Source organism: Heterocephalus glaber, unplaced genomic scaffold (genome assembly GCF_053883595.1).
Source record: "Heterocephalus glaber isolate CG9 unplaced genomic scaffold, H.glaber_assembly_v1.0 deba00001587, whole genome shotgun sequence".
Classification (NCBI taxonomy): domain Eukaryota; kingdom Metazoa; phylum Chordata; class Mammalia; order Rodentia; family Bathyergidae; genus Heterocephalus; species Heterocephalus glaber.
Window position 1 is genome coordinate 6,207,085 of NW_028258365.1, and position 22,599 is coordinate 6,229,683.

General features: G+C 38.7%; 2 protein-coding genes across 19 annotated transcripts in view; one reads left to right on the forward strand and one right to left on the reverse strand.

Moving 5' to 3' along the window:
• Nucleotides 1–12,611, forward strand: part of Ednra (endothelin receptor type A) — a 56,559-nt gene extending 43,948 nt beyond the window's left edge. For 2 of the 4 annotated variants that reach the window (XM_087193356.1, XM_087193357.1), the window contains exons 5-8: nucleotides 2,527–2,679; nucleotides 7,150–7,283; nucleotides 7,702–7,810; nucleotides 9,685–12,089. In XM_087193356.1, coding sequence (XP_087049482.1) covers nucleotides 2,527–2,679; nucleotides 7,150–7,283; nucleotides 7,702–7,810; nucleotides 9,685–9,825 — 537 coding nt within the window. In that variant the 3' untranslated portion in view covers nucleotides 9,826–12,089. Of the gene's footprint in view, nucleotides 1–2,526; nucleotides 2,680–7,149; nucleotides 7,284–7,701; nucleotides 7,811–9,684 lie in introns of all 4 variants that reach the window. The other 2 variants (XM_087193358.1, XM_087193359.1) reach the window with 2 other exon arrangements.
• Arhgap10 (Rho GTPase activating protein 10) overlaps nucleotides 1–22,599 on the reverse strand; it is a 152,633-nt gene that overhangs the window by 16,901 nt on the left and 113,133 nt on the right. For 5 of the 15 annotated variants that reach the window (XR_015443983.1, XR_015443980.1, XR_015443982.1 and 2 more), the window contains 2 exons: nucleotides 7,119–8,067; nucleotides 2,110–2,323 (listed from right to left, as the gene is read on the reverse strand). The exons of 3 other annotated variants lie outside the window; for them this stretch is intronic. Coding sequence is in view for 2 of the 12 variants with exons in the window: in XM_087193360.1 (XP_087049486.1) it covers nucleotides 9,855–9,940 (86 nt within the window). In the remaining 10 variants the exon portion in view is untranslated. Of the gene's footprint in view, nucleotides 1–2,109; nucleotides 9,941–22,599 lie in introns of those variants that run through there. 7 more of the 15 variants (XR_015443987.1, XR_015443984.1, XR_015443976.1 and 4 more) reach the window with 5 other exon arrangements.

A 22,599-nucleotide genomic window follows, 5' to 3' on the forward strand; every position in this document is an offset into this window, starting at 1 on the left:
TCACAAAACTAGTTACATGTGGGCTGAGGAGAAGCAAAAGGATATCTATTTCTCTTAAGTAAGCATAATTTAGTGCTTTGATGTAAGCATCATACAGCTCAGATTCCACGTTGAATTATTTACACACATCTCAAGGTATGCTTTCCCAAAACAGAAAATTCACAAAGTTTACGGTTTTGCAGTTAATCAATTATCTTGCTTGGAAATTCTTATTTTAAAATTAAGCTTGTGAAAACTGCCCACATGGCAAGCTTGATATTGAAGTCTTTTGTTTAGCTGCTGGCTTTTTAATTAAAAGTCAATATTCATAATGAAAAGCGAAAGTAGGCAGTTATCAGGATTTGGGCAGTGCAATCCACATTTCCAGAGAAAAACACTAGAGGAAAGAGGCTCAGTGTAAGAAGGTGCTTATTAACCACTGGAGCTGGACAAAATGAAATAGGGTACTTCAGAAATACTGAGTCTCCTGTTTAAACATTTAGGCAAAGGGTGACTACCAGGCCAGGGTGGCATTGAGAGTTGCAGAAAAGGGTATGAGTTGAGCTGATAATATCTTAAGAGCTCCAACTCTAAAGTCTTGTTTGTTTTTCTAGTTTTATTTCCTCTCTTTTTTCTACTCTTTCTTTCTCAATTTTGCTCTACTCCAGTCTGATCAGAGGCCTCCTCCAAGCCCTTCCTAATGACATCACTTCAAAAGAAGTATGTGACCCCTTGCTCAGCAGGCCTCTTTCATGGAGGGGGCATAAGTTTCATCCAGCCCCCTCAAGGGTCAACTTCTAGACCCTTCGCGGTGCTTGGGGGTCATTCGCACCAGCCAGCAATGCAGCAGGAAAGGGCTGCAGGGGAAGGCCAGAAGGCTCAAAGGAGTGTTATGTTGCATTTCCCAACAAAAAAAAGGCAAGAGTCCTTCTGATTTGTTTTTAAGTTCAAGACTAAAATCCTTCTGCAATGTGATGGCCATAGGGAAATATCTGTACAAGCAGATTTGAATAAACTAACCCCTTTGTAAGTTTGTCCTTAGCATGAGAATTAAGGGCTCTGTGAGCTTAGATGGGAAAGAAATTTTCTATTTGTTTTCACTAACTTCTAACGGAAATTTATCATTTACTTCAATTTTGAAGGTGAGCAACAAATCATAACAGTATTTAATAGTATGATAACAGACATTTTCACGCCACATCCAACCGTATAATCTTGACATACTATTTATGTTCATCATTTCTTCAACATTCTAGTCTTTACTAGAGCCATCAATAGGTTTGATATTTGTTGATAAATGTATATATCACTATGTCAGAATTTTGTATTTAGTATTTTGATAGACATGTTTTGATGTAATTGGTTGCATTATAACTATATATTTTGCTTTATGCATGTAAAAATATTGTTCTCAAAAGAAATTTTAGCACTCATCAGACCTCCCAAAGGGGTCTGTGGCATAAAAATAGTTAGAACCCCAGACTGAACTTTTTGTCTTCAGGAACCATTTTTAGATTGTTTTAACAGACATATTGTAAATGCAGCCCAGTAGGCTCCTTTCTATATTCAGAAACTGTCCAGTTTTTCAGAGCAGCATAGTTATTTTTTACTGTGGGAACTGAGATATTATAGGAGGCTGCATCCTTAGTGAATAAACAATCTGGAGAAACATTATCAGAAAAGAAGAAGCATGTCTTCCCAAGTCTGTGATTAATTTAGTGGGAAGAATTCAGATATCATCTCCATCTTTCATTTTTATAGAGTGCTAAGTCTTCTCCCTGAAAGACACAAAAAACTGAATAATCTGAATATTTACAAAGCCCTGCCCACAGAGAGATAATGCTAAGGCGGCTTCAGATATGGTATGCTGCCTCAATAGTTTCCAGGTGGCAAGTATTTAAAGCGAGGTGGAGTACAGTTATTGATGGCTCAAATAGGCTGTTTGGAGTCACATAGCAGGCATACCAGGAAAAGGGTTTACCCCCCTTAACTAAAGCTATACAGATAAGCTATTCATATTCTTCACTGTTTCCAAACAAGATAGTTACATTAAGTACACTTTAACCACAATAATCAAAAATCAAAATTTTTAGACTCACCAATAAACAAAGATATGCATGTCTTAAATCATGATTTATAAACTTTGGAGGGGAATTGTTTTTATTGATAAGGCCTCTTTTGGTGTATAATTGAAACCAACTTCAGCTTATTAAAAAAATACCCTTGCCAGGATATTTTTTAAATATGCAGTTTCTTCCTGTGCTGTTATAAAGAGAGGAGAGGGGCCAGGATTTACTTCAGTGGCACTGTGCCTGCCTTGAAAGTGAAGATCCTGAGTTCGATCCTGGGTACAAAAAAAAGAGGATAATTTCTGAAGTTTCAAAGTTAATTGAGTTTTAAGCACCACTCCAAACCCTTTACTACAAGCAGAGTGCATGAATATACACATATATCTTCAAGTATAAAGATTTTGAAGCTATCAGAGGCACTGCATAGTTAACTTATATATTATGTCCCTCACATTCTCTTGCATCTCTTCACGGACAGTACTACCAGGACATAAAGGACTGGTGGCTCTTCGGGTTCTACTTCTGCATGCCCTTGGTGTGCACTGCAATCTTCTACACCCTCATGACCTGCGAGATGTTAAACCGGAGGAATGGCAGCTTGAGAATTGCCCTCAGTGAACATCTTAAGCAGGTAAATCTATTATGATCATGAATACCTGGCCAAGACTTTTTGAAATCAGGAAGATGACAAATAGTCTTTTACTTCATAACAGTATTTCAGTGTCGGACTGCACATGTGACCGTGGTTCCATGGGATTCTAGTGGAGCTGGAAAATTCTCATTGTTTAGTATTTTTACTGTACCTTTTCTGTGCCTCGATATGTTTAGACACACAAACACTACTATGGGACAATTGCCTATGGTAATCAGGGCAGCATTATGCTGTACATGTATGTAGCCTAAAAGCAATTGGCTGTTCCATGTAGCCTAGGTATGCAGCAGGCTCTGCCATCTAGGTTTGTGCAGGTACACTCCATGGTGTTTACAAGAAGATGAAATTGCCTAACTATGCATATCTCAGGTCATATCCCTGTCCTTAAGCAACTCATGACCATATTATCTGTAGCAGATTTTGCCTGGTTTTCTAAAAATAAACATACTGTCTTGTAATTTTTTTATATAGTTACACTTTAGGAATTCCTTTTGTGAACTGGGGAGTTCCCCTGTAAAACAGATGGCCCTGGAGGCTGGGTCCAAAGGGAGAGGAACTATTCATTTAGTTTGCCAAGAATGTACTGAGCACGTGTATGTGGGTGTCTATATGTTATTTAGATTTGGAACTATGCCAAGACAGAAAGAAGCATATGATTTCCTTCCCTTGCAAACTTTACAGTCTAGTTGTAGAAATAAAATATAAACACGAAACAATTAGAAAGCAGAATGATAAAGTATGGTCCAAGTACCTTGTATTATAGAAGCTGGAAGGAATAAGAAATAGAATCATAGTGAAACTATTCATGAGTGAGGAAGATTGAACCAGACCTTGGAGGATAAATGGCATTTGATGGGGAAGAAGAGGACAGAAGCTATTTCAGTTGGAAAGAATAGAGTCTTGCCAGAACATGGAATGGGCACCATGTGTTTGGGGAGTAGGAAAAAAGGAGATGAACTTTATTAAAGCATCATAAAAGACACTTAAAAGGAAATAGGATTGAGTACATAGAAAGAGGTAAAATTTTGGAGAGTCCAAAGTTCTAGAAAGAATTTGAACATGTCAGTAGGGTAGCAAATGTTGGACAGCAAATAGAATAATAATGCTTTAGGCTTTACAAAGCAAAACTTGATTCTTATACTTTTGGGCTAGGCGACCTTGGGCAAATTGTTTATCCTCTCTCAGCTTTTCATAAGGTGTATGCACTAATACATCACAGGGACTTCCTAAGCCAGGTAAGGTGCCTAGTAGTCCCCAATTCTAGTAGATACTCAACAAATGTTAATTTATTAATTCAAAGTAAAGCTATGACTGCAGGTCAGTTTTCAGTCAGTGGAGGAATATGTAAGAACATCCAAGCACACCAGAAGTTACTGTGTGTTGGAGAGTGTAAATCTACCCTATGTAATTATCAAACACATGCATCACTCTTCGTCAGCAGCTCTTTCAACTACTGTACTGATTTTTTCAGGCTGCAGCTCTTCATCTGTAAATTGGGCATAATAAGGTTTGAACTGATGTTATGAGAATGAAAGGAATTGATGTAGATGCATGTACTGTGTAAACTCTAATATGTCGTACAAATGGTAACTATTATCCTTTATTGACATTTAGCAGGCCAATTACCTTAGTAAATGTTAATATGACTTTGTTCAGGCATTAATGTTTCAAATACTCTGATGTGAATATACTAAGCAATTATTAACTCTCACCCTTGCAGTGAGGTGATTAATTGGATAAGATTTGTGAAACAGAGTATTTAAAATGTTTTTTGCATTAGTATCATTACTGAGTCTTCTTAAGCTCTGAGTAGTACCTGCTCTGAAAATAATTAAATAGGGATTGAGAATAAAATAATAATAATAATCTGCTTCACTTTTACGTAGTGTTTTTAAGTCTTTTTTTTTTTTTTTTTTTTTTTTTTTTTTTTTTTTTTTTTTTTTGGTACCGGGGATCAAACTCGGGTCCTTGTGCTTGCACAGCAGGCAGCGAAATCACTGAGCTAAATCCCCCACCCCTTAAGTCTTTTAAAAAACACTTCAGTGTCTTTTGCACTATGTTCCTGTCTATGTTTTAGGAAGAATAAATTTACACCAGTGGTTAAGAGATTTGCTCAACTAAATGGCACTTAGGAATCAAGATTTTGTCCACATGAAGCTGGTATTTGGTTTGGTCATGCTCAAAGCTTTAGTAAGTTCTAACAGCAGTAAAGCAGGGTTGGCTGGAAATCCTTGAAGCGGGACTATGAAATCACTAGCATGAGGTAGAAAGCCTTCCACTCTCTGACTAGTATTCTATGGGACTCCTGTTCTTACTTCTTACATGGTTGTCTCTAACTGCTCTTCATTATGATGACAATAATTTTATCAGCAAGGAATTGTGTCCAAATGCTGGTGAAAGAAAACCCAAAATAAGAGTAAGTTGACCAAATAGGGGCTGATCTTTCTGCAACTGAAAAACATTCTGATATTGTTGTTTCACTGGTCAAAGAAATCAGAAGCCAGGTTATCTGCTGTTTTGCTGATCTTTTCTTAAGTCTTGGAAGATGGGACTGTCACTTCTACTTTTTCTTGGCAACTCCACTCCCCGCCTGCCTCCACTACTAGGCAGGATTGAGTCACCTCGGCCCCTTTTTATTTTTTATTTTGACACAAGGTCTTGCTAAGTTGCCCGGTCTGGGGTTGAACTTGTGATCCTCCTGCCTCAGTGTGGCTGAAATTATAGGCATGCACCACCATATCTGGCTCAGCTCTACTTTCATATCTGATTTTCAGGCAGCAAGAAGGAAAAAGCTATAGAATACTATTAGTGTGTGTACTCCAAAGCAGTATCCCCCTGCTAGACACACACACACACACACACACACACACACACAGCTTTTCCAGCAACCCACGCAAGTCCTCCTTAAAGCTATTGTCAGAACTGTGTTGAGTCACTGTATAGATGAAGAGGCCAGGCTTCTCTGTTCCATAACAAAACCAAAGATCTCTGATAATGAGGAAAACAGGAGAATGGATGTTGGTTGGGTGAATATCAGCCTGCCTTTGCAATGTATCAATATTACTTTTTTTTTTAAAGTTAACTTTCTTGAGGATATGCACAGTGCAGGTAATCTCCTAATTCCTTCCTTTTCAGTTTTTCTGGGTGCATTGTCTTTCTGTCCACATAAAACGACCCTTTTTAAAGTCCCCCATTGCTGTAGGTTGGAACATTCAGTTAATCACTCGGATGCCATATCCCAGCTATGAAAAATTACAGAACTCACTCAATTCTCTGGCCTAGATCAACAGTTTGTGATCACAACACAAATCTTTAGGAATGGCTCAAATAATCATGTAGGTTTACTTCTGACTTCCAGACTTAATGTTACGGGCTTCAATAATGTTGAAACAGCATGATCGTTCCAAACTGTGTTTTCAGTCAGTTTTATTTTGATATTAATTGATCCCACTTATAGACAAGTAGCATTTTATGTTCCTACTTAGGCTTTTAATTGTGTGCAGTACAATACTCAGGCATAATGCACACAAGGAATGGCTGCAGATGAGCTCTAACCTATGGTCTCTCTCTGATGCTGAGCGACTCATAGGCTTGTAAATCTGCAGCTAAACTGAGTACAGGGTCAGCATGTTCCAGTTTCATAATCATGACTAATGATAATCTTCAACCTGTAGCTTTCTGTCTGTAACCAATAAGCTTTGGAAACTGTATCTCATTAATAAAAGAATTTTTAAAAGTTTTAAATCCAATACAGGCACTGTGGTAAATGCCTGTAGTCCCAGCTGCTCAGGTAGCTGAGGAAGGAGGATCCCATAAATCTATGACTTTAAGACCAGTCAGGGCAACCTGACTGGCTAGCAAAATCCCTATTTCAAATAAGTAAATAAAAACCAAAAAAAGCTAGCCAGCTATCTTCAAGATCAGGAAAAAGAGAAAACATGTTGCCATTTCTTTTTCTACTGTTTTCCTGCTGCTCTTTTGTTTTCCAGATGTCTTTATAGATGTGTCCATTTTCCTCCTGTGTTCAGTCACCTCATCTGCCATGCTTATTCGTTAGCTACCTGTTACTGGCTTTTATGTAACCCTTCCCTCATATATTCAGCCCCACCCCCCTATGCACGCAGGCACACACTTGCACACACTGCTCACACTCAGCCACAGTGTTGGCTCTCCTGCAGCCAGTTCCCCAGAGGTTGTATCCTGACATATAACATCTATCCTGGCCTAATAGCCTGAGGTCATCATCCCTTCCTGACAGCTGTCCAAAAGCATCGTTAGCAAGTTCTTGATGAAAAAAAAGTTGTATTCCAAATCTGGAAGAGGCAGGCGTCCTGCGAGGGGCCATTCTCCTGGCTCATCTCTGAGTCATTTACCTTCTTGCGTAGTTGTTTTAACCAGTGTAAAAACGCTGAACTTACTGTATTTTTCCTCCTCTTCACTTTCCTTTAGCGCCGAGAAGTGGCAAAAACCGTGTTCTGCTTGGTTGTAATTTTTGCTCTTTGCTGGTTCCCTCTTCATTTAAGCCGCATTTTGAAGAAAACGGTGTACAATGAGATGGACGAGAACCGGTGTGAGTTACTTAGGTATGATTCTTTGTACCCATTAAGAGATTGGAGTTCCCCTGCTTTTCGCATTTATAAATATTTCATATCTTCTTCACATTCTCATTAGCTCTGAAAATTAAAATTGCAAAGTTGATTTTTTTTTTTAGCTGACACAGCCCATAACTGATCTCAAAATTTGTGCAAGCCATGTCTATAATCTTGCCAGTCCCTCCTGGGGCTGTGTATAAGAGTTTCAGCTAACCAAGGGGTTGATCTATATGTAAGCATCCTGCAAAATTCAAGCTGCCACTTAATCAAGCACTTTTTCTTCCAGAATTCTAACTGCCACCTATAAGACATGGCTTCTGGGCAAGAAAAATGCTTATCCTAGGGATAAATGCTACTTAGCAAATTTTAAAACAGTACGTTCTAATTGTTCTATTTTCTTTTGCTCTAGTTTCTTGCTGCTCATGGATTACATCGGTATTAACTTGGCAACCATGAATTCATGTATAAATCCAATAGCCCTATATTTTGTGAGCAAGAAATTTAAAAATTGTTTCCAGGTAAGACTGTTCTGCACATATTATTTTAAGGACAACAAAATGAGTATACTAAATAGCCACAAGATGTGCCAATTCTATTTTTTTCATTAAGTTTATTGGTACATTTTAGATTACCATATGAGACCATTCATCATTTCATTTACAATATGAGACCACTCATTCTTTACATGATATATCTTGGCTCTATTCCATTTTTAATGCTACTTTGATCAGCAGTGCTCCTTTTTAGCAGAGAAGTGGAAACCACATTCTGTTACCTGGAAAGAGGGTCAGATTGTTAGCATAACAGAAAAGCAGTATCTACTCAGACAGCAACATATTCAGAGCTTAAAACCAAACAGGCTAAGTTGATTACATGCCAGTTAAGTATGCTCTTTTTAAAAGAAATGCTCAAATGTGAACTCCAGGCACATAGAGTACATAAAGCCAATTGTCCACTTATGTTATCTTAGACTTTAACCACAGTCTCAACAAAATATAAACTCTGCTGTTAAGAAAGCTCTCATAGGCCAGGGATTTAGCTCAGTGATTCTTCTTCCTGCCTTGCAAGCACAAGGACTCGAGTTCGATCCCCGGTACCAAAAAAAAAAAAAAAAGCTCTCATAAATGCTATTAAATAGAACGTGTAGTAATAGCCTCTTCAAGGAATGTAAATGCTTATTGCTCTAGAAATCTGTACTACTAATCATTTCATTAGAAATCAGTTTCCTTCTGTTTTCAAACCTGCTTCCAGCTAAGACAGCCGGTCCTGCAGGAGCTTCAAGCATGTTTTCTTGTGGTGTCACTTCTCCAGCTCCTGGGATGACTGTAGCATAGACCTAGTCCTAACTGGATTTCATTATCTTAAACCTGGATGTTTGGCTTTAGCTCTTCCTGTCCATCAGGCAAATTTGCATGAAGGTTAAGGGGACATCCTCCAGATGAAACGGCCTCAGCTGACATCACAGCTCTGCATTTACTGTCTAACCCTGGTCTTGTTATAACAGTGGCTCTCCTGTTGCCTCAGTTTCCCCATCTGTAAACTGGATGCTCACAGTATCTCTCTCATAAGCAAGGTTCAAAGAGTTAATATAAGTAAAGCTCTTGAAATAAGTGCACAGTATGAGTTGATTATTATTAGGGATAGAGCAGAGAAGGGAAGCACAGTAATAGCCCTCACAGACTTACATTCCAAAGAGAAAGACATGTGATAACCAAAGTACCAAACACACAGATGAGACTTGGAATGGAAGTTTTAGCCGCCATATTGTTAAAATCTCCTTGAAAGTGTTTTCAGGTCACAGAAATGCTGTGCCTACAATGGACTGACTAATACACAGGTCATAACTAATACATTTTATAAGCTGAGGTTGATATCACTGGCTAATTAATTTACACATTAATGATAAGGAACAGAGAATCAAGATACGAATTCTCAGAAATTAAACGCACGTTTGACAGATCTTCTTAAAAAGGCAGCATACCAAAGGAACAGAATCCAATCTAGAAAGCCTGGGTTCTGATTCAAGCCTCTCTGGACCTCATTACCCTTGTTCATAAAAGGAGATGAATCACACCTACCTAGGTTGGGCTGTAGTGAGGATCAGATGAGGCACCTGATGCTGAGAGACACAAATGGGTGCACACTGAAGAACAGGCACCCACGCCTGCCCCATGCCATGGAGAACCCTGTCCTCTGATCAATATGCCTTCCCTTCCTCTTGCACTTTGTGAATAGAATTTTAAAAAGAAGGAAGGGAGCTCTTTCTCTGGCCTAGAGGGACAGTTTTACAGCCTTAGGTAGATACCTGGACCCCTTGTTGCTGTGCTCCAGAGCCCCTGTGTTCAGCGGGGGTTATTGGTTCATGTTATTCACAGTCTCTCCCCTCTCCCAGTCATGCCTCTGTTGCTGCTGTCACCAGTCCAAAAGCCTGATGACCTCAGTCCCCATGAATGGAACAAGCATCCAGTGGAAAAACCATGACCAAAACAACCACCACACGGAGAGGAGCAGCCATAAGGACAGCATTAACTAACATCTAATGAAGCATCCATCAACATGCCTTCAAATCCTGTTGGAGAAAAACACCATCACACTGCAGCTGCGTCTCCGGAAACCTCTGGTCCTTCCTCCATAACTCAGTAGCACCCCTGTGGGGAGCAAAATGTTCCGATGTGTTTCCAAAACAATGGAGAGTGAAATGTTTTATACCCACAAAATCCATGAATCTCACTTGTTTTTGTGTAATTTACATAGTTTGTATGCTGTACGCAAGACTAAAAATGGTGGGAATTAGTGGAGAATGGAGACCGTTAAATGAAATTAGAAGGATTTTGCTACTTTTGCATGAAAACAATTTAAAAGTACATGGCTAGCTTTCATGACAGTTCTGTTGCATGTTCCATGGAACTGATCACCACAGAAGTTTAGAGATTATGACAAGATTTTGTTTTTGAAGTCCTTTTGGGGAGCAGCCAAACATCATAGGTTTAAAGTCACTTTTCTTTAAAATGCCATTCAGTGCCAGTATTGTTTTAACCACATACTAGCCTATAAATGATTATTTGAGCTAATTTACACATATCTTAATTAAAAAACAATATTCAGATGAGCTATTAGTCTGTTCCTTATGTCACTGTTTTATTTTTAAGATATAGACTCAAAACAGCAAAAGAATAGCTACTCAAAACACAGACTGATAACATATAGCAACTTAATAGCTGCTAATCAAAAAATGTTGAAAGCCTATATTTTCTTTTTTCATGATGTAGTGGTATAGATCATGAACATATTTTTGTGTTAAATTCCAAAGTAATGCTTGGATGAAATAGTTCTGTTTTTCACAAACCCAATCTTTTTAATGTAAATTTTGAAGTATAAAAACCATGTTCAAAACTCAAATTAATGTGGCATTTAACTATGCCTGACACTTTCAGTGCAATGTATAGAAGTCTAAAGCACTTGTAAGTGAAAAAGATTGGACAGAGGATTTGGAAATTTTCATTGAGTTTTTGTAATAGTACTATATATATACCTTTGTATTCTTTTAGTTTTTAAATTTCTCGTAACAAGTTAACTGGCTTTAAGACATTTTTGGTCATTCTTTTCTCTGAGAAAGCAGCATAATTTCAAAGTGGGCAGATGAGTTTATCATGTCAGTGAGATATAGCTACTCTCACCATTAAATTTTGGTTCTTCACTCCTTTGGGTCTCTGGTATGAACCTAAATTCTCATCTCACATGATCACAATTTCAAAGGGCCCACAGTGACTTTTGCTGGGCATTTTCCCAAATGTTTACAGACCGAGTACAAAAAAATGTTACTCTGTATGTGTGTGTATTTGTAAATATGTATATAAACAGCTGTAAATTCCTTTTAACCAATTTTTTGTGATTGTCTCTATGGAATGTATTTGTGTGTGTGATATATGCACACGTGTGAAAGTATGTATGACTGAATCTCATAATGCCCTGTGATTGTGCCAAAGCACACACTCTGTGTAAAATCTAGGTGACTGTTCATTGCAAAAACTGCCTTGGTCACTTTTCACATATTAGGATCTGCTGTGTTCAGAAATCCTGTGACCATGTTACCACTGCAAATAAAACATGGAAGCAGCATGCAAGGGAATGAGCCCTGTGTTCATACAATGCAGGGTTTTGTTTGGTTGGTTTGGCAAAGGAGTATTTGGGGTCATATTGCTCCTTATGCTGGAACAACAGACACTGCATTTTAAAGTATTATATTGTTCTAATGTCAACTCAGTGTGGTGATGAGATTGACAAGTCACCTGATGTTTCTATCAAGCTTTGCCAGATTACTGGTGATAATGAGCTGAGCTAATTTATTGGGTAGTATTTTAGCACAATCACGAGTGAAATATATGAGCTTCCAGTTGCTTTCACTGCAGGGTTAAAGAATACTGCTCCCTTGTCTCTTTGTCAGATTCAATTATGCCACTGGTACATCATATGCAGTGATATTTGCCTATAATATAAGCCATAGGTCCACACCATTTTGTTTAGACAGTTGTCTTTTTTTTTAAGATGCTTTGTTTCTTACATATAAAAAAAGCATTGTATAAATTCAGAAAGTCATACATTTCTGAGTAACTACATAAGCCTCCATGTGCATTTTGTTTATGGACTGGTAAGTAACAATGGTTTACTAGTAGGAATAGTTCCAATTTCTACCTTCACCACATCTTTTCAACAAGTAACTTTGTAGAAATGAGCCATAAGCGAAGGCCCTGGGTTGACAGAGGCCCATGAATATAAAATAAAACTTTACAGAAGTTTTGCAAGTGTCTCTTGATTTTACGTAGTTCTTCATTAACCAAGTCCATTACATAATACCAGTTGTAAATCTCTCATTAGTACTAACCAGGCAAGAAATTTTACTTTCAGATAGTTTCTCGTGCTACTCTAGTCTTGATCAACCTACTATGTTGAACTGAATATTTAGCTCTATCAGCCACTCTTTTATTTTACCTTTTTCAGTACATTGTGAGCATTTACTATGGCCCAGCCATTCTTCTAGTTAATAGAGAGATAGCAGCGAACAAAACAGGAAAGGTTGGCTACCTCATGGAGCCTGCTTTCCAGAGAAAGGAATTAGGCAATAAGGAATTACAGTCAATGCATATTATTTTAGGTGGATATCCTGAGGAAGGCACTCATCCATATTCAGACTGCTTACTTGACCTCTCCAGTTGGATGGCTAGTTGACCACAATATGTTCAAAACAGAGCCCTTGATATCTTCCAACCCATGCTACCATGATAACATTCTGTTCAGTTAAATACAAGACCATCCTTTGAGTTATTAAGACAAAAACTTCAAAGTGATTTCTCATTCTTTGCTCTCACTCCTTACACCCTGTGCCTCAATAAATCCAGAAAGCCCTATCTTCAGAACATTCCCAGAACTGTACCATTTCTCTGTCTCTATGTCTCCCTTTTTAGTCTGTACACCATTGTCTTTTGCCAGAATAATTACAATGGGCTTCTATCATCCCTATTTCTTTCCAGCCTTGTAAAGAGCCATTCTCTCCTTGGACCCTGTCTATCCTCTCTTATGATTGAAAAATTGTGAGCCTGAAAATTGCTGTCCACTGTGGTTTGGGAATTATGAAGAAAGTCCATGTGAACTGTCACAAAGATTTAAAAAAAAAGAAGACCAAGTAAGTTCCTGTTCCAGTTTTCCTTGATGCTTTCCCATAGCTTAAGTCAACAAACCAACACATTTACTTTTTTGCCTCTGCTAGTTAAATTTAGCTTCCTTTGCTTATAAGAGATGCATTATAAGACCATCTCATCTAAGTTTATACCAATTCATCTTATGTTGTTGTTAGAGTAGTTTTAAGTTTACAGAAAAAATGACCCTAAATGCAGAGTGCTTCCACATGTCCTCTTCCCTCGCCACTCCACACTTCCTGTCCCTTATTATTTTATCTTGTATCAATGTGGTATGTTTGTCACAGCTAATGAACCAATATTAATGCAATACTATTGCTAAAGCCTATAAAGCAATATTCCTTTGTGCTCTACGTCTACAGATTTTGGAAGCTGTATTGTGTCATGTACCCACCACTACCAATTATTCAGGAAACTTCCACTGACCTAATAATCCCTGCACTCCACCATTCATTCCGCTCTCCCTCTATCAGTGAACACAGTGTGAGGCCCTTTCGTCTGTGACTCTCGGTATAAATATTCAGTCATTACCAAAAGAATGGCACAATAATAAGCAACATAGCATTGCCTCTACATTGTAAGGTTTCTGGCAAAGGTCACTAAATGTTATTTTCTACTCAAAAAAAAACTACTTGGGGGCTTAGTGATGAAAGGTAAAGTGCTTGCTTAGCACATGGGAAGCCTTGGGTTCAATCCCTAAGCACCGCATAAATAAATAAATAACATCTATCCAACAAGTTTTAAATTATTAAGGTAATGAAGCAATTTTGAGACTAAGTCTAGGAAATAGCCAAAACCACTGTGAGTCTTTGACTAATCTGTCACTGCTATTGTTTTTCATAGTTTTATTGTTCTTTGTTATAATATTCAAAACTCAGTGAAGTAGAGAGAATGCACCGTCCATTAAAAACTTTCCAATCTTGTGACTCCAAGGCTTATATTCCTTTATTTGCAAAAATAACCCAGTGGAGCACCGTCTTCATTGATTTCACACCATACTTCAAACAAGCAAAGTTAAATCAGAGTATCAGTCTACCATAGGCACTTGATGTTCTGATATCAGTGAAAAATTCCATTGTTTTTTAAAGTAATCCTTGGAAAAGCTTCTATCATACTTTCCTCCAAGTAGTAACAAAGACACCCATTGTCTATATTTGGTTAGCACTAACTCTGACGTTTTTTGTTTCTGGACGAAGCCAGAACCCGTAACATCTCCAAGTCTCCTAAGCTTTTAGCATCAGTGTTATTCAGTAGAGTCTATCAACTATGTTTCTTCCTGGGGGTAATAAATGAAGAACAGCAATGTTAACTCTAAATATAATTAGAAGAGTCATGGAATCTTCCTAGGGGAACATAGGGAATTCCATGAATTTTTCCTCTTTGATCTTAAACCACAGTCCTCTTATCTAGCTGATCTACATGGAATTGATCATTGTTTATTTGAATCTGGTTCTGTGAAGGTAGATGCAATTGTGTACTTGGTACTGTGAGATAGATTTATCCCAGATGGGAGTCATGGCCTTGCCCAGTCTACACAGTGTCACACTGTCAGCTAAGTCAAGCCACAGGCGCCTCCAGGGCACAGCCCTGACTCACTCCATTTGCTCACATTTTTTCCAGGACACAGCCATTTCTCCCTGAACTATAGCTCTCTACTTCTCTCAAAGTATGATTATTAGGATCAACTTCAGTTCCATTTGCATGCTTTTAAAATATCTTGAAAAGGGAAAATCAAAAAGTGAATAGGTAAAGGGAATACATGTGCTTCTTTAAGCTTTAGGGACACACATTTCCACAATGAATCACTGACGCTGACCTATTTTTTCTCTGTGTTATGAAACTCAGAGGGGTGAAGCCTTATTACTCCCCCTAACTTCCAATCGAGACCCTGTTGGGAATGATGGAATTCTGCTGAGCAGCTGAGGATGGGTATGGGGAAGGCAAGGAGGGAGTTCTTCCTAAGGAAAGGGGAAGGCAGATGGCCTTTCTTCAAAGAAACTGTCTGTCTGTCCCACTGTTCCCTATTTCTGTTCATTTTGACATTTTTTATTTCAGCTAATTAAATCTGTATTGTCTTTAGAAATAATTTTCCTCTCCAAATTATAAAAAGAATACATAAAATATACATATAATCTATTTAAAGCCTTTAAAGAACAATAATGAATGAACAATTTACATAAGTAAGAGGCGAAATTCCTATATATGGGGTTATATAGCTATCCCTCAGTACACAAAGGGGATTGGTTCCAAGATCCCCTCGTAAACCAAATCCACTGATGTTCAAGTCCCTATGTAAAATGCCGTGGTACCTAACCTACACACATCTTCCTTATACTGTAAATTACTTCCACATTACTTATAATACCTAATTCTAAGAAACAATAAGTAAATACATAGTTGTTATGCTGTGCTGTTTAGGAAATAAATGACAACTATAAAGCTCTCTGGGTGTTCAGTATAAATGCAAATTTTTTACAAATATTTTCAACCCATGGTTAGTTGAATCCATGGATGAGGGACCTGTGGATATGAAGGACTACCTAGAGGCAGAGAGGCAGACATACAGAATCTTACATTTAACTTATCCAGTCCTTTGTTATCCCAAGTGAGGCTATACTGTACATCTTTATGCAAGCCTCTATAGGGATGTATTCGATTTTCCTGGGATATTTAAGGAAGAATGAGACAACTGCTGGATCACAGGGTTTGTGCATGGTCAGTATCACTAAGCACTGCCAGGCTGCCTTCAGAATGTCCACACAAGTACTGGGTTGATCCATCATCAAAGATTTCAGCAGCACCGCGTACCTTTCAATTGCTTCACCTTATACTGGAGTTGCATTTATTTAGCTTTGAGCCTCTTTTACCAGCGCTCTTCATTAATCCCCAGCTTCAACGTTCTTGCTGTAAAGTATTTGCACCTATCAGTTTCAAGGGTCACTTACAGGGAGTCCCTGGCTTGTAGTAAAAGTTTTGGGAAATTTTACAGCCTCCTCTACTCCCACCAGTGACTTACTGGTGTGACAGTGCAAACACTTGGCTCTTCTGTCTTGAGATGGAGTAACACAAAGCACCTCAGGTCCTCAAGCTGAGTCTTAGGACTTCACCTGAAATCTCACCTTTCTTAGCTTCTTCCCTTCCCCAGCCTGCTTCTTCTACTCCTTTTCTCATTTCTTCTGCTCCTTTGCTGGTTTCTGTTGGGAGCTGTACCTTAACAAACTACTCACACTCAAAATCCTTGGCTTGAGGTCAGCCTCTGGGATACCCTGCTTTATTTCACTACTGAACATAAATGACAAATTTTTGAAATTGATTATGTTGGATTCTTCAGCATATTAAGTTTGGGCTCATATTTGAAGCCACTCTTTCAAGTTTTTTCTCTGGGTCATTTTAGTATGTAAGGGGTCTTTCGCTTAATTGGTAATCCGAATTTCCTTACCCTTGGCTTCAGTCCCAGCTGCTATGAACATGTGGCTTTTCTGTCCAACAGTTAGGGTGAGCTCTCTAGAATCTCACCTCAGTCTCTCTGGAGTATGGCTTCTGAGCCTTCCTGTGGATCTGAACATTCCTCAGATCAAAACTCAGCTCCAATCGCCCTTAAGAGAGCATCCCCCTCCTGAGTAGCTGCCAGACAAAGGTTTGCCTCATTTATGAGGCTGGAAACCAGTAATAGAAATAACAAGATTAGACAGCAGGAGGGGAGTGTATTCTCCCTGGGAACTGTTGGACAGAGTGGCAGCCTGAGGAAACAGCAGGGTCAAAGGAAAGGTTTATTTATTTTATTTTTTTTCAGGAGAACTACAACCTCAGCATTTTTAAGACAGAAGACCTGGAGCCAGTGAAAGGAAAAGACCATGTGCGGATAAAACAAAGAAAAATGATGGCTCAAGGTCCCAGAAGAGGTGGGAGGAGGAGGAAATGCCAGTCTCAAAAGGAAGATTCTTCTTCCCTGACTACCAGCAGGGCATGTTCTTCAGGAATGTTTGTCTTAGGAGTGCGATGCCCTCTGTCTATATTTTAGGCTTAGGGACAGGAATAGGGAGTGTTTGAATGGTAGATGGAACAGAGCTGTTCAGGGACATCCTGGAAAGATAACCAGCCAAGTTCAGCTTTATGAACACCACCTAAAGCAGCTCCCTTTCAGGGGAACCTGAAGAAAACTGACACAGCCTGAGCCCAAAGAGGCTTCATCCACACTTAAAACTATGCATATATCATACACAGTAGATACACATTTTTTTCTACAGTACTGGAAATTGAACCCAGGGTTTTGGCACAGAGCTGCTACATCCCCAATCTTTTCTTTTTTTTTTTTCTTTCTTTGGGGAGCGTTGTTGTTTTATTTTGTTTTGTTTTGTTTTGTTTTTGAGACAGGATTTCACTAAATCCCTAAGTTGCCCAGGCTGGGCTCTAACTTGTGATCTTCCTTACATCAGCCTCCACAGTGCTGGAATTGCAGGTATACACCACCACACCTGGATGTACATTTTATGTTTTATGAGAATGGGGTTCAACATTCCTCAATTTATCAGTTGACTATACAACAAAGACCCAACACAAAGCAAAATCACTTCATTATATGTGTATGTTTTCTGATAGAACCAACCTGGAAAAATAGATTTCCAATAAGCTGGAGGTGTGAACTACCTACATGACTATGTCATAAAGCCTTTGTTTTACAGACATCTCCCAATCTCACAGCAGTAGCACACTAAGAAGTCTTTCTCAGCATCCCAACTCATCAGTGAGGGTGGCTATAGGAGATGAAGCCCTGAACCAGCCGGATATATTTGTCTTTCCTTCCTGTGTGTGAGGAGAGTCTGTAAAATAGTAGAATGCTTTCTAACTACCCTCCTCACTACCCCAAGTGCTAAATTTTCAAATATGCTTGAGCCCAATATTCATTAGACAGAAAGGATCCTGAGTTTACTACTTTCTCTATTTCTCAGATTTTATATCATTTGCAGATATCTAGTAATTCAGTTACAAATTGTGAAGTTCCATGGTTGACAAGGCAGCATAGCTCCTACTTTGGTTGTCAGTCTGGCATCTGGGGTCTTTTTCAATCAAACCATAGAAGGGTCATGAGAACTTAGGAGTCTGCTGAAACATGAACTTGTTGAGACAAAAGGATGGTGTAACTCTGATCAAGTTAGGCTCACTTATCATTCCACTAGGTTGTCTTAATACTCCAGGGAGTATTTTGTGGCTATGCTTATGTACTCCCATCCAGGAATCATGCTGCATGACATACAGTTTTACAGAATCTTGCCTCTATTCATTATACAGCATGCAACAAGAAAATGTTGTCATTCTGATTTCAGCTTAAATGCCATGTCCTCAGAGGGACCTTACCTGACTACACAATCTCAATTAATCACCCAGTCACTCTCTTATATCATTCTGTTCTAATTCTCTATATAATACATATTGCTAAATGATGTCTTTCTTACTCACTATAATAGTTGGTTTGTCTATTGTCTATCCTTCCCACTAGATAAAAGACCAATCTATTTTATTATAATATCCCCAATGCCTTGCATAATACTGGATGACAAATAGTAAGCATAGTAAGTATGTATGAATTAAACAACATGGGTTAAAAGGAGTAATGAGAGAAATCATTTTAAATGTCTCCCAGAACTCTTTCCTTTGCAATAATCTAGGTTGTTTTTTTTCCTGGTTTTTTATTTTAGTTTGTCAGTACATGCATGTAGTATATAATGTTTATATTGAACTAAATTACTAACATTTTGATTTGAAATTTCCCAAAACAATCATGTGCTAAATGCTTAATTACCAGATGATGGCGTTTTGGTAAGTGATTAGATCTAACTTCAGCAAGAGGATTAATCCACTGATGAGATCACAATTTGATGACATTATTGGGTGCTGATGGAAACAGGAGGTGGGACCCATATAAAGGAAGTGAATCATAGGGCATAACCTTGGGGATATATGTCTGATCCCCAACCCCTTCTTCACTAATTCTCCCCCAACCCTGCTTCCTACCTACAATCAAGTGAGTAGCTTCCTCCACCACATCCTACCACCATTATGTTTCTACTTCACCTTAAGCCCACAACAGTGGAGCAAGCTAACCATGTACTGAAACCTCTGAAACTATGAGCCAAAATAAACCTTTCCTTTTTAAAGTTGCTTAAGTGAGGTACTTTGTTACAACAATGAAAATCTGACATATATATATATATATATATATATATGTATGTATATGTTTCATGAGGTTACCTGTAATTCAAGTTCAGTATCACCTCAAATGCTCAAATGGTTGGGATCAGAAGTATTTCAGACTTGACAGTTTTTCCAATTGAAGAATATGCACATACACTTTACCAATTGAGTTTTCCTAAACCAAAAATCCAAAATCCTAAATACTTAAAAATCTGGAATGTTTTGAGCATTATATTAGTACTCATAAACTTTCAGATTTTAGAGCATTTCAGATTTCAGAGTTTTAAACTAGAAATACTCAGCCTTTATAGTATAGTCAGAGATAGTCTCTCTGGGGATGATTTTTGAGTGAAATCTATGTAGTGACAATTAGATAAGAGTGTGAGGTTCTGATTATCACACTGGCCTGCACATTTTTCTTAATATGATGTTGCTCTTGTGTACAAAGGGCCTTACAGCTATGTAAGAGTAACCAGGAAAACCATGAACCTGGTGGAAGATTTCAAAACAACAAGTACAGAACTAGACCTACAACATGGGTTAAAAGGAGCAGTGAGAGAAATCATTTTAAATGTCTCCCAGAACACTTTCCTTTGCAGTAATCTAGCTTGCGTTTCTTTCTAATTTTTTATTTTAGTTTATCAGTATATGTACATAGTATATCATATTTATATTCCTTGTGGGAAGTTGGTACATGTACATAACACGTCTTAATTCCTTTTCTCATCCCCTTTCCCTTCCTTCCCTCCCCCTCCACTTATCTTTGATCCTTTCCTTTTCATTTGTACATATTTGTAGTACATAAAGTTTAGATTCCTTGGGTAGAGTTGCTACATGCACATAACACATCCTAATTCTTTTTTTTCAGCCCTTAAACCTTCCTTCCCTGCCCCTTGATGCCCTTGCCTTTAGAAAATTATCTATCTCCATACTTCCTCATATCTATCTTTTATGAAACCCTTTCTACATTAAAACTTAATGATCAAAGGAGAGGGCTTGGCAAGTACCACCTAAAATAACAAAGCCCTTAGTGGAGAACATGATAGGAGAAGCACCCACCTGACTAAAGATGGCACACACTTCTCTACTGAAAAGTGAGAGAGCTTAGGAGGGAGCCAAATACTGGACATCCTTTGCCTGGCATTTGTAGGGTTTCAGTGTTTCCACTCTACATCCTTAAGACTTAGCTAGTTGAGGGGCACAGTATGGAGAGAGAAACCAAGAAAGAACAGAAATTAAGACTAATCTCAGAGTAGAGAGTTGTGCCCTGTGTAGAAAAGGACTTTCAACACTCTAGTTCCCTTTTGGAACACAGGAGCAGACCATGCACACAGCACCTGCTACCCTAAACCAAAAAAGTGTTTTGCAGCTGAGGAAAAATGTGTGAGTTGTTAGACAGTGGGGGTTGGGTGAGCTACCCTCAAGTTTCCTTCACTTTCCCACATGGCACATAGAAGTTCCTGTTTGCTCCCAGGGAAGGTCATGAAACCTAGCTAAGAGTCAAGAGCTGAAGAGCTTACCTTTAGGTCACCATAAAGAGAGGTGAATGACACTGAAGCCCACAGGTTAAGCAGGGCAGGCTGGAAAGCCTGCAGAGGACAAAATTTAACATTTCAGCAGTGGACACAGAGAGGACAGAAGTCAGGAAGGATGAGTATGTATCTCAACTGATGATTAGAGGAAAACAGAGAGAGCATTAGCACATGGGCAAAGAGATAAATAAGGACCTCTGGTCCAAAACACTATCCTGGGCATAAGGAGCAGGAAAGAAGATTCTTCAGAAGATAAAGAACCCTGATGAGGAGTTTGGATTTTAAATTATTTGAATATGAGTATGCATATATGTATAGCAATAAAAACAAAAAAACTTGGTTAATTCATCTTAAAATAATTGTCTGTAGCCATCAGGAATTTGAGTAGCTCCAGAGGAAGATGAGATCAGTTATATTGTTGCACATTCACTTTACATTGGTTCGATATTGGCATTACACTTCATATGCAATGTAAATGTTAACTTCTAATGTTCCACTATGCAATACTCAAGTGTGCTTAGCTCAACTTACAAACTTCCTCAATAAATATCCAATGATTCCTGTGATCTTACAGTCATCCTGAAAGCAGGTACAAATGGGAGAGCGTATTTCTCTATTTGTTGGAAAGAAGACAAAATGGGGCTGGTACTGCTTCCATTTCCCCAGTGACAGTAGGGTATTTAAGTCAGGACTCTTCCAGCCAGTGCTGAAATTCCCAACACATACCAGGACCATTAAAGGTGTGACAGGAAACTTCTCCTGTAGTGACTTCTCTCTCCCAGCCCTTTGTGTTCACCTCCAAACACTGACATACACTTTTATTTTTCCTTCTGCATCTCCCATTTTAGCTTATGTCCCTCTTCTACTGTCATTACAACAAAGTACTATTTCCTTTATTTCTAATATAGTAGCTGTTAGTAGTGTACATGATTGTGCACTCAACTTGGATCCCAGAGAATCAGTTCCTTTTCCTCAATGGGGTGTCTTAATTACTTCTCTCTCAATGCTGTGACAAAATACCCAACACCCAAAGTTAAATAGGGAAAAGTTTATTTAGCTTACAGTTTGTGGAGCTTTCAGACCATAATCTGCTGGCTCCAAGGTAGGGTAGCATGGCAGACAGGCATTGCAGAGGAGAAATAGTTCATAGTGGGCGGAAGGTAGCAAAGCAAGCAAGAGAGAAGCCATGGGAGCTACAACCACCAGAAGTGCTCTAGAGGCAGAGCCACCCAAGCCCTTTGCAGTTCACAACTTGCCACAGATTGCCGGGGATGCTGGAAGTAGAACTGTGGGATTTAATGTTTGCCCTGCTGGATTTTGGTCTCACTTTGTTCCCATTCTTTGCTATTCCCTTGTTTGTAACTTTTGCAATGGAAATGTCTATCTTGTGCCATCGTGTGTAGGTTGGAAGTGTTTACCTTTCTTTTCATTTGTACAGGGGCTCATAGCTAAGAGTTTGCCTTAAATCTCCAAGGAGACTTTGGACTTGGACTTTTTAGCAATGCTGAAACTGTTAGGACTGTGGCAACTCTTGGAGATGGACTAAATGCCTTTTGCATAAAAGGATGTGCATGAATCTTTGAGGGGCCAGGATCGTAATGTTATGGGTTGTGTCTAGATGTCCCCCCGCAAGCCTCATGTGGTCATGGGGGGACTTTTTCAGAGATGCCTGGATCTAGAGTGTGTGATGTTGGAATTGATTCATGGTGAAATGCTAAAATCAAGGGCTCTAAGATTAAGGGTGTGAGAGCTTCCCACTCTAAGTAGCCTGCATAAGATATAAGAGATAGACAAAACTATAGTCATCCCTTGTTGCTTTGCTTCCTTCTGCCTGCCATGACCTGTTTCTACCTTGTGATGCCACCCTGTGTTGGAGCCAGCCAATTATGG